This window comes from Cibotium barometz, chromosome 62 (genome assembly GCF_041138505.1).
Source record: "Cibotium barometz isolate CiBa-2024 chromosome 62, ASM4113850v1, whole genome shotgun sequence".
In the NCBI taxonomy this organism is placed as follows: Eukaryota; Viridiplantae; Streptophyta; class Polypodiopsida; order Cyatheales; family Cibotiaceae; genus Cibotium; species Cibotium barometz.
In genome coordinates, this window is record NC_141107.1 from 6,595,853 (window position 1) to 6,615,228 (window position 19,376).

Genomic DNA, 19,376 nt, shown 5'->3' on the forward strand with positions numbered 1-19,376 from the left:
AGTCACTCGAGTGTTCAAGGGGCAAGAGCTCGAGCAACCAAACACAACAAGCGAGCATAGGTGACCCTTTATAACATGAGAGAGCCTAGTGGGACTTGAACTCATAACCTAGAGGTTACAAGTCACAAGCTTGACCACTACACTAACTCAGTATCACAACTTTATTAGCCTAGGGTGCATAGAAGCGTGAGGCCTCACCAAATTTAAATTAGTATTGTGCCAGATTTTTTGTTCAAGAAATTTGGTTACTTGATAGTTGAAGCTGTTCTGTGCCTTGTCTGTGTGTTTTCCTGCATGAACAAGAGTGACCATTTGCTTCCAGGATTGCGGATCTAGGCTAAAGGATAATAATAACTGGCCTCATTAGATACAAAATTTGACTATGATTAGGAACAAGTAGCTGCTATTGGGGTGGCTTAAAAAGAGGGGCCCATATTGGGTGATTCTAGTGAGGAGGAGAGAACTCATGCACACAGCTTTGCTATTTTCAGGGAGGCAGATATGAGGTACGCATGTAGGATGTGGGCTGTTGTGCTTTGGATTCTGTTCTTATCTCTTCCTGTTCCCTTCGTAATATGAGACATGACAGATTTTTACTTTCAAAATTGTGTGTGAGGAGTGAGGGCCAGTGAGCAGAAGCTCGTGCAACCACAAAATGGCAGGGTATATGGCTGTTAAACACCGAAGAAGGCATGAGTATGTTTGTAAGCTTGGGTGATGGTTGGAGCCCGGAGTATGCATACAGCACCGGAGTATAAATATTGCAGGGCGAGAGTGGAGCAGGGTTCATGGAAGGAAGGATCAATGCTATGGATTTTGATCTATGGTTCGGAGGTGAGCTAGTGTGCACCCCTTGCGCCCTTTGAGATTGTTAATTGCCACCCATCCTTAGGACGGATGAGATATTGGTAGCAGATGATTATGTCCGAGACTATTTGCATAGGTGGGGACAGCTATAGAACGATCTCAAGCAAAGCATAAAAAGGCAATTGATAAGCATAGAAGTTGGTCGGATTTCAAACCTTCGGAAGAGGCCATGGAGAGGAAAAGTACCCTAAGTTTTCCAACAAGTACAATGGGCCTTTCTAGATCTTGCAGAGAAGCCCGAAGGAACTTGGTGCATTTCATCGAACTGGTTATGGACTGGACGACTTCCTACAGGGCTGCAAATTCTGATTTACAGGTGCCTGTTGGCTATTTTGAAATGGCTGTCAATAAGATCAAACAGGGTCCTGTGTGCTAGTTGGTGGGCATGTGTGTGTGTCTTGGGGGAGAGAGAGAGAGAGAGAGAGAGAGAGAGAATTTATTTCATGCTTTGCTTAGCAAGATGAAAATCAGTAACACACCTCCTTGTTTGAACGGCACAGAGATAAGAAAAAGCATGATGAGGAGCACTTTTACCAGATTTCTAAAGATTTTTTTGAGCAATTTGGAAAATCAAGTCGTTAATAAATGGTCCTGGAAAAATTATTTATCATATGCTTTTTGAACTAGTAGGGGGATTTTTAAGGCGGTTTTTTTGCTATATTGAACGTAAGTTTAACAAAACTTAGAAGAACATTTAAATTTAAATTTTCTTAAGTAAGATTTAATTAACATTTTCTCTCTCTCTCTCTCTCTCTCTCTCTCTCTCTCTATGTGTACACTAGCAAAAGAAATGGTACAATGTTTTAAAAAAGATCCATAAGAAAGTAATTGGAGATCACATTTACAAGATTATTTAGTATTTCTAAACAAGGTTAGGAATTCAAGTGTTAAAGTCAATGAAGTCTTTATTGAATGAACAAGTAGCATTAATGTGAATTGCAGCGCATGAGTCTTCTCAAGTGTCAAATTGTGTTGGAAATGAATGCGTTAACTAATTGTTATACACTAGAACTTGCACCCAATTCCCAGAAAAGATTATCTAAGAGCTACGAGTGGTTTACAGTGTGCGTGCACATGCGAGAGAGAGAGAGAGAGAGAGAGAGAGAGAGAGAGAGAGAGAGAATACGAACGTCTACGAAAGACCGCATGGTGTATGAGACCAAGAGTGTTGCAACGAATCCATGAAGTAATTGTGTAAATGAAAAAAAGCTAGCTACCTAGAAAATATGGCCACATGAAAGAAAGACAAACTTACAAGGTAGCCTTGTAGTGGTCGAAGCATGTGAAAAATTACTCATTTCTTGTACAAATCTAATTGGACTTTAAAGGGAGGTGATTGTAAGTAACTTTTGCATATATTACCTCATATAGACTCTCTATAACCATTGTCTGATGGAGTGTTCCACATCTTTGGTGGATCTGTTAGATTTGGATTTCATGTGCGAAGTATCTTCGTTGTCTAGTAGGCCTCACACATTTGGCCTATTGGCACTACAATGCTCTCTATGTGACTTGGGAGGTGGAGTTGTTGCTTCGGTTGTTTGATAAGGTCATCATAATATTGGATCCTTGTGATCATCAGTGGGTTCTTGTAGCTTGGTTTGAGTGAAAGAAAATAGTGACGACCGTAAGGTGTGTGAAGTGTGTAGGCCACTCTTTCTAAGCTGACTAACCCCATCAAACAATCTTGAGTAGTGTTGGTCTAAAAAGTCAATGACTCAAGATAGTGGATCAAACCCATCTTAACCTCTTCCGTATTTGTTAGTACATTTAGACATTGGGAAAGATAGGGTTCCTCTTTCTCAACTTTAGAGAGAAGAGTCTACAAATCCTTTCCTTCCTTACAATGCCCTTGGTTTCCTAGTCTCTACCCTCATGCAATGTGATGAGTCCAGAATATGTTTGATTGCTATCTGTACGTGATTGTTCTAAATAAAGCCACCATGTGTAATCTGTAGAAACTGATTGTGATAGGAATTGCACCTTTGTGGGAAGATCCGGTGTTTCTAGCCATGTGGTTTGAGTTCCTTAGAAAGGATGAGTCTTATAATGTCCTACGTGGTGAGGAATAATATTGGGTCATCTAGATTGTAATGGAACAATGAACAATGGTAGATAGTCCATATGAAGCCTATGTGAGAGGAACTTTCATATAGTCCTAGTATACCATCCCATGTCTTGTACTTTCATAGTAACATTGGAGGACATGACCAATGTGTGAGCTAGTGGGAAGTGTGGGCTATCATGTCTATTGATAAAGTGAGGTCTCATCTATGCATAGGCTATATCACGTTGTCGAAAGATAACATCCCTATTTCACTCCAATCTTGTTAGTGATCTTAGCAAGCATGCCTCATTGTGGTTTAACTGTCCCTCTGACTAACTTATAGAATTCCATGACTGTCCATATCAACTTCAATTGAAGAGCAAGATCTTAAAGAGGTGTGCAAATGTGTGCTAGAAGGACAATATCAAATGCTTTGGGGAAGTTCACAAAGCAACATTTGACTTGTCACTTACACGATGTGGCTGGGATGTGGCCTCCTCAATGATGGCTCTTGGTGCGAAAATATGATCCATTGTAGAGTAACTTCTAGCTTGTTTGTCCTCTAGCTTTGTACCCATGCCTCTTCGCTAAGGAGCGAAACTTGGACCTCAACATTAATCCATATGGCTTGGCTAGAGTATGATCACTCATGATGGTGTGGCCTTTATTGGGATCCAATGGATCCTCTGATGGTGTGGCCTTTATTGGGATCCAATGGATCCTTGGCCTGATGGTTTGGGGCAAGGAAATTACTAGACCTAGATGGGGGGAAACCTTGACTAAAAGCCATATTGAATATATGAGCTAGCAAAGGAGCCAAAGTATCACATACATGAGCAATATGGTCAACTCTAGTAGATCCTACTTGTGACCATTAGCCTTACCATGTTGTAGTGTACGCATGGCTTAGTAACATCGAATGTGGTAATGGTTGACGTGGGTTAGGAGTGCATGAAGGATTCATAGAGTTTTGGTTGGGTATACCATACAATGTTTGTGCACATGTGTGACAAATGGCGGGATTAGTGATGGGGATGGATGACTTGTGCTCAAGAATTTTCCAAAATGCTTCTCGAATGTCTTTCTTCGATGTCTAATACTAGAAAACACTTGGTATAAGTCATTTTGATGTCGACATACATGATGTAAGGATGCTTTTAAAGTAGAACTTTGAGATGAAAGATTTGGGTGAGCTATGGTATTTTCTTGGTAAAGAAGTGGTGAGATCACTTGATGGCATACAGAGATAGTATGGCTTGGACATGTTACCCAAGTATGGTATGTAGGCTATAAGCCTATTTTAGTACCATTGGAGTAGAATACTAAGCTTTTTGAAGATACATGTGAGATTTTAGAGGATCCCACTATGTATAGGCACATAGTGGGTAGCTTGATTTACATGACCATTACTAGGCTAGATTTGAGCTATGATGTTATTAGTTTATGAAGGCTCCCAGGAAGCCACACTTGGATGTGGCTAGGTGGATTCTCAAATACGTAAAGTTCATTGTTGACTATGGTCTTTATTTGCAAAAGATACAACCAAAATAGTGAAGCTAGATGTCTAAAAACATCAATTTTGAGAAGTCTTTCCACATCAAGTGTGGATGTCCACTTCTACCTCTCAAGATTGCGCTTACCAATCCAAGGTGTTGAAGAAAGAAATTCATTAACACTTTCAATTATATCTATCAATTTACAAATACCTCCTTTGGGTGGTGCTCAACTATATGGTTCAAAAAGTCACATTTTGAGACATTTTCGGTCCTCTCCATGTAGTCTAATTCAGAGAGCTTAATATATCAAAAATACATCCTTTGGTAGTTACATGGCCCAAAAAGCGACGTTTGGAGATAGTTTTGGCTCTCTCCACAGAGTCTAATTGAGAGCTCAATGCATTCTTCATATAAACTCAAAAGTGACATCCTTAGGCTCATTCGAAAGCTCTCAAAAATATTTTAACTTTTCCTTTTGAAGTTATAGAATCACCATGCCATGTAGACATAAGGCCTACTTGTATTTTATGACTCATCACCAATTCTATATATATTGAGCACCGTAACCCATACTAATATATTCATAAATCAAACACATGGTATTTACAATGAACAATTCTCTCATTCTCACCCAATATATACTATTACGTAGAAATCCTTGGAATCCTTCATGTGAGCAAAATTTTTAGAGCGGAATCACCATAAAGCCATTGAAGATGAGTTACCAAGCTATTACGAAGTTGCCAGCTTCTCAGACAAGCTTCCCAACTTACCATCAACCTCATGAGAAAGTATTACCATAAGCAATATCTTCTTGTACAAGATCCTTCCCACAGTGTGAGCATTGTTAGCATACTGAATGCCAGGTCCCACATGGATAATCACTAGACATATATATCGCATATATACCACACAATATTATTACAATAAAGAAGCCTTAATAAAAAGGAAATTTTTGGTATTACAAGGCCCTGAGACTTGACCCTTAGGCCTTGAGCCTTGAGCCTTGGTGGGTTCAAGATCGCAACATCCCTCCAAGGTTCTACCCCTTGTAAACAACCAAGCTATGCACTCTCTATCTTAAGAATTACTAGCCACAAGACCAGCCAAGTTCCCCTTTGACACCATTTTCGATGGGTTGTCTTGCTTATCCAATAATAATGTCCCAAATCCTAATATTGTGACTTGCATTTCTTGGCTATTATGATTGCATCTAGTTATAGTGAACATGCTAAATAGACTAAAAGATGCATGGAGCAAGAGTCTATTCCTAATGCAATATTTTTATAATTTTTTCTTCTCATTTGGCTTCACTTGGCCTTGGCTAGGATGAAAGATATGGGTTCTTCTCTATCCCCTCTATATGATGCTTTATTTTAGAGTTGTAGATCACAATTTGTGAGAATTCCATATAGACAAGAGAACATGAGTGGGCTTTCCAAGGATTTAGCTTGAGCCAAGGATATGGACAAGTTAGTACCAGTCCTCCGAGTGTCTTTAGTAGTCAAAATTTGAATTTGTGAGCATTTGAAAATCAAAACCAATTTGTAGGTCAAGGAAGTAGGTAGTGATTGTTGGGAGGCATTCCTTCATACATAGAGCATTCATTCATACATTGCACATGTGTTTTGCATTTTTCACATATATGAAGATGAGTATGGGCACACATGAAGATATGAATGCACGAGAGGTGTTCTTGAACATGAGTATGGGCATGCATGAAGATATTAATGCACTAGAGGTGTTCTTGAATCTCCATAGTGATGTGGGCATGTTGAGACTTGTGCTACATTGGGGTTTCTAGTGGACTAATTGCTACATGATGGGAAGAAAAAATACGTGGGAAAACGAGAAAAGAAAATAAATATATGGCCATGGACATATGGGTGTGAGGTAATGTGAGGACCCCCCACCCTCTATATCTATGAGATATAACTAGAGGGAAAGTTACGATCGAGGGTAAAGATCTCACCGAGGAGCCTCATAAAACAATGGTCTAGTATTCGGCTATCTAGCAACATGTTTTTTGCATAGTTGTAATAAAAAATCCTTACGCTAGGAAATGTGGGTTCAATGTGGCTTATTTTTGGAGTTGGGCTTGTGTTGCTTGCTTTGGGATATTTCTTGAGACGTATGATTCCTCTAGATGCATGTCTCCTTCATAATTCTCACAAGTTACAGGCGATTTGATGACTCCCCTGGGCTCAACCAATGCCTTACTCCTCGTTCATGAAGATGATAGCCTCGACAGGTCACATGCAATTTGATGCCTCTCTTGGGCTCAACCAATGTTTTACTCCTCGATCATGAAGATGATAGCCTCGAAACATTTTGATTGTTATTCCTCATCTAACGTCTTACTCCTCGATTATGAAGATGACAACCTTGACACATTCTGACTATCATTCCTACATCCTAATGATCTAATTCCAAGTTTATTCCAAGTCTCTACGTTTCTTAAACAATTTTGGTTTCATTTGAAAATCACCCGCATACTCAGGTCCACCTTGCCACTCGCTTCCTAGTGGTTTATCCTTTATTTACTTCTACCAGATCCATAGACTTAGTCTAGAGCCCATCTAATCCTAATGGGTATATCTTGCTACCCACCAACCACTTGGCCTATGGAGCTGTGGCGTGAACTCACACACCTGTACACACCCCATAGAAAACAAGGAAAAACAGAGCTCACACATGTATCCATTTCTTTTCTTAAAATTTAACAATTTGCTTTACATTATTCAAATGCATAAGCAAATAGCACTGTAGATTCACTGCATCATAATCCGTCAAATATCTTCTAACACCAAAATCATGATCCTAAGACCAAGAAGGTATGCACTACGAAGCCTAAACACTCCCGTACCACTATGCCATCCAAGTGAGGAGCCCATAAGTCTCACACCTAGATCCTGCAAGTGTGCGAAATCACACGAAGCCACTTTTAATAGCCATACCCCTCCTAAGGCACAAACGCTTTGCCCAACCAATGCCCAAGAGTTCATAGGTGATTGACACTCAAGTCCGAGTCCCCAGATGCTCACACTTCCCAGTACAACGGGAGGAGCCGCCTCTTGTCCATCACTCCAATGTGTTAAGAGCACACCCACGACGCCGAGATGTGCCAAGGTATCGGAAGAGTGCTTCATCGACAAGACGCACCACTCAGATGGCATCTTCCCAACATCACATATGCCTATGTGGCACCTTCATGGGCTTCCACAACAATATCATATAATGAATACACTATTCCAAACAATGTACAAAATATGATCAAGCAATTTATGCATCACACGTGTACTTCGAAACGGAGTAAACCTTTACAAATCTGATGAGACATCCTCTTCTCTCCATCAAAACTCCAAACCACATTTGTCCAGTCGCATATATCTGATGAGATCTCTTCAATGCCTTGATCAAATATCACTTGGGATTTGTTTTGGTAAATTAAGAGTTTTTCCCCCTCTAAGTCTATAGTATTTTTCTATTAAAGGAAGAACATACCCTATTCTCATGTAGAATTTTTCTTCTACTTCATTCCTAGATTTAAGCCAATGGTACACACTTTTTGTCATCCCTTTAGGCATTCGCCAACTTTCCTAATTTTGCATTAGTTTAAGGCTCTCTCTCTAGAGAAAAAACATTTTTACTGGCGTGATTCCCTATTGTAATCCTCAATTTAGTCATCCTTTAAGGTTTCTACCTTGCTAAAGGTTTGTGTAAAGGTTTATCTTTATAATATGTGCTCTTTATACACACACACATTTTTAAGCGCACACGTTGTAAAGTCATATGCTTCTTACACGTAACTTCTCTTCTAGATTCGTCCTTTAGAATAAGACGACACCTTTTTCCTATTTGTCCTTTAACCTATTTTGGGCCATTACCTTAATGATGTGCTTTTACATTTTCTCTCTCTAAGGCTTTCTCTCTTTGAATTTGATTTTAGCACACCTTTATTCTAAAATGGGTTAATTTGATAAGGATTTCAAGTCCAAAGTCTCAGATGAATCCTTGCTTACCAACATTTTCTTCACTAAAAGCTAGAAAGACAGCTACTCTCTCTCTCTACAAAATGTTTTAAGTGGTAACTAGGGTTTAATGAAAATTTAATCTTTAATCTATAGTTTTAAATTGCTAATTTTATAATTTCTTATTTTAAAAATAGAGGTACTAGCAATGAGAAAAGGACATTACAAATGCACCTAAGTGATATGGCTTAACCTAATGTATTATAGCATAGTTTTGGATCCAAAAGTCATTGCTACCTATGGATTCTAAAAGCTTATCATCCTCACTCTTGCATAGTTTTGGATCCAGAAGTCATCGCTACCTATGGATTCTAAAAGCTTATCATCCTCACTCTTGAGAAGATACCCTTTAAAAGTAGTGGAATGCCTATGAGAGCCCTGTCTTCAACCTTAATTGTGGTCCCAACTTTTGTTAGAAATAACAATACTATGAGGAATAGGTTAAGTACATGCATGATCATCATGTTTGCAAGGCATCCACTTCTGAAGAACATAGGTGATCATCATGTTGCAAGGCATCCAATTCTCAAGAACATAGGTGATCATCATGTTTGGCATCCACTTCTCAACAACATAAGTGATTAGCTTTCTCGTAAACCTCTTATAAGATCCTACCACAACACTAGAGGATTCCTCAACCAACATTAATAATGATGTAAGACTGTGATTAGCATGAGGAGGGGGGTATGTTAACCACTTCAGTTAACATTGCCCATAACTTTTCATCTTTTTATAATATACTACCAATTGTGAACTAATCTTTGTGAGCTCTCTTTCCCTTTATTTCTCTCTTGCTTTGTAGTTCATTTCTTGCATGCTAGTAGCTTGTTACGAATAGGAGTGTGTGTGATTGTGTGGGCGGCAGGTTTCTTTATTTTGTATTTAGGAGCTTTTTGTTGGAAATTAATGCTTTACCCTCATTGCTGTCACTTTGCGGGTGACATGTTGCTCTATTTTTGAAGTCCCCCTTATGAGAAGTAGTTGAAGCGTTGAGCACTAGAGAACTCTCTCACTAGTCCTTAGTTTGGACACTAGACGTTGGCCATGTGTGGTCGGAAAATGGTTAGGAGAACTTAGGTTGCATCCTAATTAGCACCATGCCAAGTAGGATGCACGTTAGTGCGAGCTGATTGGCTGCACTCTTAGTTAGAAGGAGATTTTCTTGAGATAATTGTCCTTGATAACCTGAGATGAACATGGAAGCTAACAAAAAATTATAGATCATGTTATATTCTGATATGGTTCCAATCAAGTGATGTGGTTGGTTTGGTCCATTTCGACCAATCATAGGGTGATCAGCATTGGTTGACCTACGATACAACTTAACCATGGATACTATATATATACTACTTCTGGTATTCTCATTTCATATCAAGATTATTCAATTTAGATCTATTGTTAGTATTATAGATTAGTTTTCTTATCCTCATTTCATATCAAGATTATTCAATTTAGATCTATCTTCACTACATTAGTGCTTAGTTATCCTATCCTAATTTCATATCAAGATTATTCAATTTAGATATATCTTTAGCATTATACATTAGTTTTGCATCCTCATTTCATATCATGATTATTCAATTTAGATCTATCTTCACTGCATTAGTGCACCATTGTATGTACTTTATGACATGCTTTGTCCAAAGTCTACCTAGGTCACCATCAAAGCTCCATTAGGACTTGTTTGGGGTCTTCTTGGGCCCTTTTATTTGGACACTTAGTGAAATGCTTAAAATGCTAATCAAGCTTTGACCAAGCTAGTGGCCTAGGCCTGAAAATGCATTTTTCCTTTTCTACAAAAAAGAAAATAGACCAAAAGGTAATCTAATCATTAGATCTTCTCTCCTTGGGAAGGAATATGGACCTAACTGCCTTTTTGTCTTGTAGTGAAGTACCTTTCACAAAGAATGTTTGAAAATTTTCGTCACTTTGTTCCCTCCCTTTTTGGAGGTGCTGCAGATCCCACTGTCTCTCTACACTCTCTCTCTAAAATGCGTTTAGGGTGTTTCACTTGGGTAAGGGCTTCTTTTTCTCTCTCTAGGAGCCATGGCCTGCAGATCTGGACCTCCTACTCCATCATCCTCTCCACCAGCTCTCATGGAAGAGCTCACCATCCCCTCTTGTGAAGGTACAGATCTACACATCCTTGCAAGCTGAAGCTCTCCATCTCCATCACTAGCAAGCTCTCCATATCTATCATCCTCTCCACCAGCTCTCATGGAAGAGCTCACCATCCCCTCCTGTGAAGGTATAGATCTACACATCCCTGCAAGCTGAAGCTCTCCATCTCCATCACTAGCAAGCTCTCCATATCTATCTCCTCAAAGCCTCCATTTCCATCTCTATATCCATCTGTATCTCCTCCACCTCCATCTCCATCACCATCTCCATCTTCATCTCCTCCATCACCATCCACATTTCCATCCTCCACCTCCATCCTCCATCTCCATCATCTCCATCACCATCCACATTTCCATCTCTGTATCCATCTACATCTCCATCTCCATCACCATCCACATTTCCATCTCTGTATCCATCTACATCTCCATCTCCATTTGCTAGGTACAATGGCTCTACGGGACATCACCAACAAGCAATCAAAGTTTCGCTTGCACGTGGACTTAGACGAGGAGTATGCCACAATGCGAAGTAATCGAACGAAGGGATGTATTCCTGCTGAGGTGCTATGACTTCAAGGTGCAAAAGCCATTGATCTTTGGACTGATGGAACCATTTATCCCCTTGATCCACAGACTGGTGCACCTCCCCCTTTTTCGTAATATCACGCAGGTCGTACGCTTCTTGGGTGATGGTTATAATGGTTTCTTAGGGTACTGTCAGAGGCTCTATTCTTTGTACTTGCTTCCTTTTTCATATAGTTATGTCATTGACTCTGAACTATGTGATGTCCAGGGAATGTGCTAAAGCAATATTAGGTTGTTCCAATACTGAGGAGTCTATCCTTGAGCACATTATTCCAGAGGAGAAAGTAATCAATATGATAACCAATCCAGTAAATGGTGCGTTGCGTGACAGGATTCAAAAGTATTTTCTCAAGGAATTGGAGCAGATTGTCAGTCCCGTTGACATGCTCATTGTGTGCGACACAACAGGTATCAGTGTGATAAGGGATACAGGGCTTTGTATACTTGCATCACAGCACGTCTACGAGGCAAAGGAATGACACGATCTATACTTCCAACACCATACAGTGCTACAGATGGGTGGATGGTAGCATGCCAATGTCAAATTCAAAAGATTTTGCTTACAACAAGTTTAACAATGTTTACGTCGAGGTGGAGGCGCTTCAACGAGCTATGATTCAGTTTTATGATATGACATTAGAGGAGACGGATGGAAAGGCTATATTTGTCCTCAAATTGGATGAATGTCAGGTTGTAAAGGGCCAAAGGGTGGAACGTACAAGTCTGACACTCATGAGCAGGGCATTGAAGCGAAAGAGCTTAGACGGCGAAGATGAAACAGGTGATGCGGAGAATAACTTGCACACAAAGCGACGCAAGCAAGATTACTTTGGAGTGCAGTCTGAGAAGAACATATGGTGGCTGGCGGCATGGACCCTTCCGCACGAGGACCATGACAGTCTGAGGTGGTACTTCACCCGTACAGGTATTCAAGGAGTGATACACAGGCAATCAAATGGTGAAGTCTTGCATGTGCCTTGCACTGGTCACTTTGAAATAGAGTGGCACCTTGGTGGTGATCTCAAGACCCTCAAATGCATGTTGGGAACTAAAAGCGGTGCTAACACTTTGTTTCCATGCATCTTTTGTTGTCATCCAAGGATGCCAAGTGTCGCAGTGGGGAAGGCCAAACAAGCAACCAAGGTGAAAGGTCGTAAGCAGGCAAGTGCAAAGGGCTCAAATCAATTACAAAAAGGGAAGGGTATGCACGTCTGGCTCAATGGAATTATGAGCTGCAATCAAAGCAAGGCACCATCTCGCGCAGAGGAGGATGCTACTTGGAACCCTATTCTTTCAATTCCACTGTCGCGAGTACATGTGTGTACCTTGCACGCAAGACTTAGAATTCTGGACAAATTGTTGATGCTCCACATCAATTATGCTTGGAACATGGAGCCAGAGTCACGGCGAGAACAGGGCATCGAAGAGCTTGAAGTTGTTTTATCATCCGTGGGGCTTCACGCAGGTACTGTCACCCTCTCTACGGATCGCAAAAACCCATCAAGTACCCAAGATAACCCTAATAAGATATGTATGGGTGGTGCAAAAGCAAGACACCTGCTCTCAAACTATGGTGAGGCTCAAAGCCATACACATTTTGAATTATGGAAGCAGATTTGTGATGTAACAACCTATCGAGGCAATGAGGCGACACTAGGATTGAAGCGTGCACATGTGTGGGAAGCTTGTGATGAGATGATGAGGCTTCTTGAGCGCCCGTATCTTGATGAAGCAGAGATAGCTACATTCAAGACTTCGATTGACAGATTCACAAAAGAAATGATCGATGCTTGGGGGGAAACTCATATAACACACTACATGCATATTCTCTATGCGCACAATTCCTTCTTTCTAGATGAATATGGGTCTCTTGCACTCTGGAGCAACCAAGGCATGGAACGATCACATTACCAAGCCAAGGCGGCCTATTTTAAGAACACGGGTCATGGCGGTGGCAAGGTTCGCAGCAATGCGTTTCAGGAAATGTTCAATTGGTTTTACCGTGCACTTACTGGGAGAAAGGCCCAAAAGCGAGCCGGAAATTGGTCTTTGAGGCGCAAAATCATGAAGGTGGTAGGTGCAAGGCGAAAGAGAAGGGTGCAATGCGTCAATGGCACATGAAAGAGCGAGGCAATGGCACAGTGGTCGACTAAGAAATGGCACAGTGGTCGACTAAGAAATGGCCGCGTGTGGTTACCAACCCAATAATTCTTGTTCGCCACTTTTTGGCGCGTTCATTTTGTAAATTGACTTTTTTGTAATTTTGGCCCCCTATAAATATCAGTGAGTTTTATAGTCATTTTTAAAAGTCTTGACTTGTGAGCTCTCTCTCTTCCTCTCCCCTTGACTCTCTCGCGCGCTCTCTCTCTCTCTCTCTCTCTCTCTCTCTCTCTCTCTCTCTCTCTCTCTCTCTCTCTCTCTCTCTCTCTCTCTCTCTCGCTCGTGCACTAATATCTCACGCACATGGAGCCCCCAAATGATCCTCCCTCCAATACGCAGGATGACATTTTCAAAGACCTTGGGCCCTTACCGGTGGCACATAGAACTGAAATCCCAAACATTTACCCACAAGCCCAACTGGATCTGGAAGCTGAGCGTGTGAGGCTTGAGCGAGAGGCCCAAGAACGCCAAGAAGCGAAGAGATTACACAAAGAAGCAGAGGACATGGAGGCAGCTGAGAGAGCAAGAAAAGAAGCCAAAGAGACCGTCAGAACACAGGAGGACGAGGCAGCAAAGAAAGCACAGGAGGATGAGGCTGCCAAGAAGGCGGAAGAAGACGAGGCAGTTAGGAAGGCGGAGGCAGATAAGAAGGCTGTAGAAGAAGCTCAGGCCGCCGCAAGCAACAAGAGAAGATTAGCATTCTTTGCTGCGGAGGAGGATTGGCTTAACAGAAAAGCTCACGGATTTGTTGCTGACCTGCGAATGGCCGGATACGAAGATGACACAATTTTGGAAGCGGCTATACAAAGTCTTCGAGCAGAATATACAAAGAGGAGAAATGAAGACACAGTAGAAAGGAAGCACCTGCCGAGCAATAGGATTCTCAATGCAATGCTAGACAGAGTCTTGGCTCGTGCACTTGGTAAAGGAAAGAGAAAACTCTTAGCTGAGGAAGTAGAAAATAAGAGACAGAAGCTTGAACGAGAAGCCAGGGCAGCAAACACACGGAGGCTTCGTGAGGAAAAAGAAAGGAAAGATGAAGAGGAGCGAGTAAGGAAGGAGGCAGATCAGAGAGCAGCTCAGAAGACTCCACCTGCTGCAAAGGCAAAGAAAACTCCAACACCTGCAAAGGCTAAGAAGGGAAAAACCATTCCTAAACGCACAGAACCCCCTTCCGATAACTTCCAAGAGCAGCGACAAAAGTTTAAAAATGACACGCCAGCTTGGACTCGCCACGCGCAAGCACCACCGCCCCCAACAACGCAGAAGAAGCAAAGGTGGAGACCAGGGACAGTTGCCCTTAGAGAAATTCGCAAATATCAGAAGACCTGCACACCAATTATTCCGAAGGCACCTTTTGGGCGTCTCGTCAAAGAGATTATCCACGACCAGCGCCGGGATGTCAATCGTGTGCAAGCGGCGGCACTAGGCGCTCTGCAACAAGGTGCCGAGGATATTTTGGTTTCGCTTTTCCAAGACGCGGTTTTGTGCATGGTGCATGCAAAACGTGTCACTTTGAAGCCATCTGATCTTCATCTAGCTAGGCGTATCCGTGGAGAGGAAGCTCTCTTTCACTAGATAGGGGAAGCCTTTGTAATGCAACAAATCCGTGTTTTGTAATCTCAATTTGATTAATGAAAAACCATGTCTATTTTCAAAAAAGTTATTTTCTATTGCAAGTGATTGTCGTCTTGTCAAGGTAATTGTAGTCTTTTGCATGTAATTGTTGTCGCTATGTACATTCGACAATTTTTGTGAACGCTCGTCTGCCACCGCCCGTCCGACTTTGGCTCGACTCGACGGGCCGATTTCTCCTGCGTATGGCCCCAAAAGGGTAGATCAGCTGTGCGGGGTGCGCGGGGGTCGAGGGGGGAGGCCGGTGGTCGCGCCGTGGAACCTGTGTGCCACGGAGCAACTTTTGCCTGTTTGACCTGGGGGCCGGTGGTGGTCGCGCTGTGGAACCTGTGTGCCACGGAGCGACTTTTGCCTGTTTGACCAGGCAAAAGTCGCTCCGTGGCACACAAGTTCCATGGCGCGACCACCGGCCCCCCCGGCCCCGGCGCACCCCGCACAGCTGATCTACCCTTTTGGGGCCATACGCAGGAGAAATCGGCCCGTCGAGTCGAGCCAAAGTCGGACGGGCGGTGGCAGACGAGCGTTCACAAAAATTGATTGAAACATCATGACAGGACACGACAACAACATATAAACACATCAAGAAGATAAAACTTAAAATCAGCTCGAAAAACATCTTGATGTCATTAATTGTTTGATTTTCACAAAAGGCAAATGAGTACATTGGATCTAGCCAACTCGCTTGATGAGCTTGCTGAAAGCCTCGTGGGTGAGAGTCTTTACTGATGGTTTGTCACCAATGTGTTCGGCTATCTCTTTGGCGTCAGTGATGCCTTGTCCAAGGCTAAGGCCACAAAATCCTAGGAAAGACCCTGCACTTTTATCACCAAAGCTATAGATAGCTGCTTCTCTATTTACAAGAATACATTTTGGGCATTTTGGGCTATAGGGGCTTCAGACAGGATGGCGCTTAGGGCTCTGCACTTCAAAAATTCAGCTTGCGCATCATTTGAAAAGTCGTCGTGAATTACGCGAAGCATCTCGGCATTGAAGCTCGGGATGTAGTGCCATAGCGCAGCATCTTTCCCCTCCACCTCCTTTCGTGCTCCACCCTTTCGGCTTGCGAACCAGTCCATTTCTCTTGCGGTCTACAAAGTAGATAGAAGAATGAGTTGACTTCAAAAAATTACAAATTAAGAAGGGAAGAAATTGGGTGTACTACCTCAGTGGCATCATCATGATCCGCAAGGTCTGCATCACTAATATTGATGCTCCCGAGGCTGACGGAATCCGAAATGGCAAGCGGCTTGTGAGGGGCAAAGCTAGTTTCTGGCACACTCTCGTAGGAATCCTTGCACTGGGATATTTGTACAAGAGTCTCTGCCACAAGGGACTCTATTGAGGCATGATTTTCTGGGAGCGCAAGCACCTTTGTGACATCTGCGGAACTGAAGTCAATGCGGATGTCATCATCTTTGGACGGCTGTTGTGTGTCTCGCATGCCCGCGTACATAGCAATGACTGAGAGAGTTTCATCCTGGTGCAGCCCAAGGACATGGGTGATGTCATCCAAAAATAAGAACTCTACACCTACTATGATGGGGTGTAGAGTTCGCACTTCGAGCTCTGGAACTTCATCCATGACATCGTCCCCTTCGATGTCCCGTTTCACAGCCTCAGCTTGTGGCTCTTCCGCCAGAGTCACAAGTGCAAGAGATGCTTCTTGCACTGGGGTGACAATCTCCTCCTTTGGGTCAGCTTCCTTGATCAAGAGATAAGGTGTGGCTTTCTTTGGAGGAGTGGCCTTCCTCTTTCCCTTGCTTTTCTCTGTTCCCTCCAAGATCAGGAGGGCAAGAGTCATGTCCCACCTCAAAAAACTTGTGCCGATGTTGCCCATTCCAAGACCTACCAGGTTATCTTTTTTCTCCTCCCTTAGATATGTGCTACTAAGGCCTTTGAGGAATCTTGCAAGCCTGAACCTGAAATTTTTGTCCGCTTTGTAGGTATGCTTGATAAGATCCACAGGCACCCAAGTTCCCGCCTCGTCTTCAAAGTTGACACAATATTCAACCATGTATGTGTCCATGTAGCCAAACACGTCATTATGGAGTTCGGCGGTGCCTTCCATGTCAATAGATATCTGAAATATGGGTGCAAGCTTCTCAATCAAGTGACCGAGGTCAAGCTTGTGCAATTGAGATAGGAGAGCTTGGGCGGGGGTGGCCATGCTTGAGTAGCGAAGAAGGCGAGGGGACCGCAAAGATGCCGAGAGTGAGGAGATGAACTCAAAGTGGCCAAAAGTGACTTATAAAGAGGTCTTTAAAACTTTTTTTATGTTTAAAAACTCACTTAAAACCTCCAAAAAAATAAAAACACGCAACATAACTTAAAAGTGCACAAAATTGAACGCAAATTGCGAGTAGCCAAAATTGTTTTGAATTAATCTCTCAAAATCTGTTACATAGCTTGCTTGATATGGATACATCTAGGGAAGGGAATGCTTTTACAAAAGTAAGATGCCTCTTTCCTCTTACGTAGAGGTGTGTTATCAATCACAAATGAAAAGTCACCTTTCAGTGCAAACCTAAGGCCTAAGTACTCCCTTAGGTTCGCCATATTCCAATCAGCATTTACTATGATATCCCACACATCAGCTTGCGTGCTAACATGTACATCAATCTGTTCTGCATCGTTGATGTCCGAATCGAGTGCTTGCCATTCGCCTCCAGTCAGCTTCCAACGTCTGTAAGGAAAGATAATAGAGAGTTGTTGCTTTCCAAGCTGGTACCGAACGACCATCTTCTCCGACACCACCATGCACTTTATCTTGTCACCCTGATGTTGAATAACCTTCAAATCCACGAAGGTGGCAGAAAGGCACTCATTATTGTGCCTCCCTTTGCAATCCACATTGTAGGAGTCCTGTGAGTGAACATCAGCCTCCTTGAACAAAAACACAAACAAATGTAAAGGCATGAAGAACGTGAGAGTCGCACGATGTGACCCATAGGTGCACTTCATTGCATTGCACACATCAATCTCAATCCGACGTCTGGTTAGTGCAACCAAAGTATTGTCGGGCTTTGGCCAATCATGGTCTATGAGACTTGGTGTAGGGAGCCTCTGTAGAGTCCTAGAACCATCTCTTGACGTGGGTACAATATACTCTGCATGAAAGAAGAAAACTGAGCGCTCTAAAAGCTCTGATGCCGAACAACCAGTATATAGTAGCTTGCCGATTTCAAAGTGGTGCGCCTCAAAGGTTCCAGAAAGGGCCTCTAAGGGCTCCCATTCCACAAATGTCGACGGAAAGATGTCTGCACAGAACATTACAAGAACACACTTGAAAAAATCAAGCTTCCGTAACATGAAATGATATTAGCATGTCTCAGTGCAGCCCATAAAACAAGAAGCACAAATAAAACTTACAATTTGCAGGAAAGCGTTTGTGATTGGCATTGTCAACACGGAGTTGCGATGCCTTGTAGACGTGTTGGATCATCACCTGCTTGCTTCCGTCAGCCCCCTGCTTGAGATCCACTATGCGACCCTTCCAATGGTGTGACTTTAACCCTATGTATCTGCGAGAGACTTTGTGGGCTCCCCTTGTGCTTGGACGCATCGTCACCCACATTCCTTTTGCAAAGGTGCTTGTAACCCACAAGCCAGTGTCGTCTTGTTCGTTGCTGCTGCTAAAGGACTCCACCCTTGAACGAGGTCGGCGACTCATTGTGCTTGGCTAACCGACTAAGCTAAATGCTATGAAGTTGTAGGTGTGTGAGAAGATCTCTGCAACCTAATGCTAGCAGAGCATATAAGCTGGCAAGAGGAGTCAAGAATGTGTATAAGCTAGCAAGAGGAGAGTGAAGAATGTGTGCAAGCAAGAGAGGATGGACTTGATGGGGAAAAAAGGACTGTTTTCCAAGCTTTCCATAGCCAAGAAGATCTCTGCAACCTAATGCTAGCAGAGCATATAAGCTGGCAAGAGGAGTCAAGAATGTGTATAAGCTAGCAAGAGGAGAGTGAAGAATGTGTGCAAGCAAGAGAGGATGGACTTGATGGGGGAAAAAGTGGACTGTTTTCCAAGCTTTCCATAGCCAAGAAGGCACAGAAAGATAGATCTAACTTTAGGAGGGAAGGGGAAGGCAGAATGAGGAGGGAGGAGGCCAAAAAAGATTCTTTTAGTTAGAGAGAGACTCAAAACCGAATTGCTAGTTTTAGAGAGAGAAAGAGGGAGTGGGGAGAGGGAAAAGTAGCTTTAAATGAGGGATAATGATGGGGGGGCGTTTCTGGCCCTAGCCCACTTTTTGAGGTGGGGTCATTTATGCCAGTTTGAGCTGTCTCTATTAAAAAAAGGTGGGAAATTTGATTTTATTGAAAGATTTTGCATTTTTCAACCCAATTTCTTAAAAAAAAACGTATGATTCAAGTTTGACCCCTACATATTAGGGGCAGGGAAACCCAACATTTTTCTCCACATGGCCTTCTCCCATTG

General features: G+C 42.5%; 1 protein-coding gene across 8 annotated transcripts in view; it reads left to right on the forward strand.

The window, feature by feature from the left end:
- Positions 1-19,376, forward strand: part of LOC147604075 (uncharacterized) — a 90,835-nt gene that overhangs the window by 61,188 nt on the left and 10,271 nt on the right. The window contains exon 8 of one of the 8 annotated variants that reach the window (XM_086795541.1): positions 1,368-1,580. The exons of 3 other annotated variants lie outside the window; for them this stretch is intronic. In XM_086795541.1, coding sequence (XP_086651667.1) covers positions 1,368-1,449 — 82 coding nt within the window. In that variant the 3' untranslated portion in view covers positions 1,450-1,580. 4 more of the 8 variants (XM_086795543.1, XM_086795538.1, XM_086795546.1 and 1 more) reach the window with 4 other exon arrangements.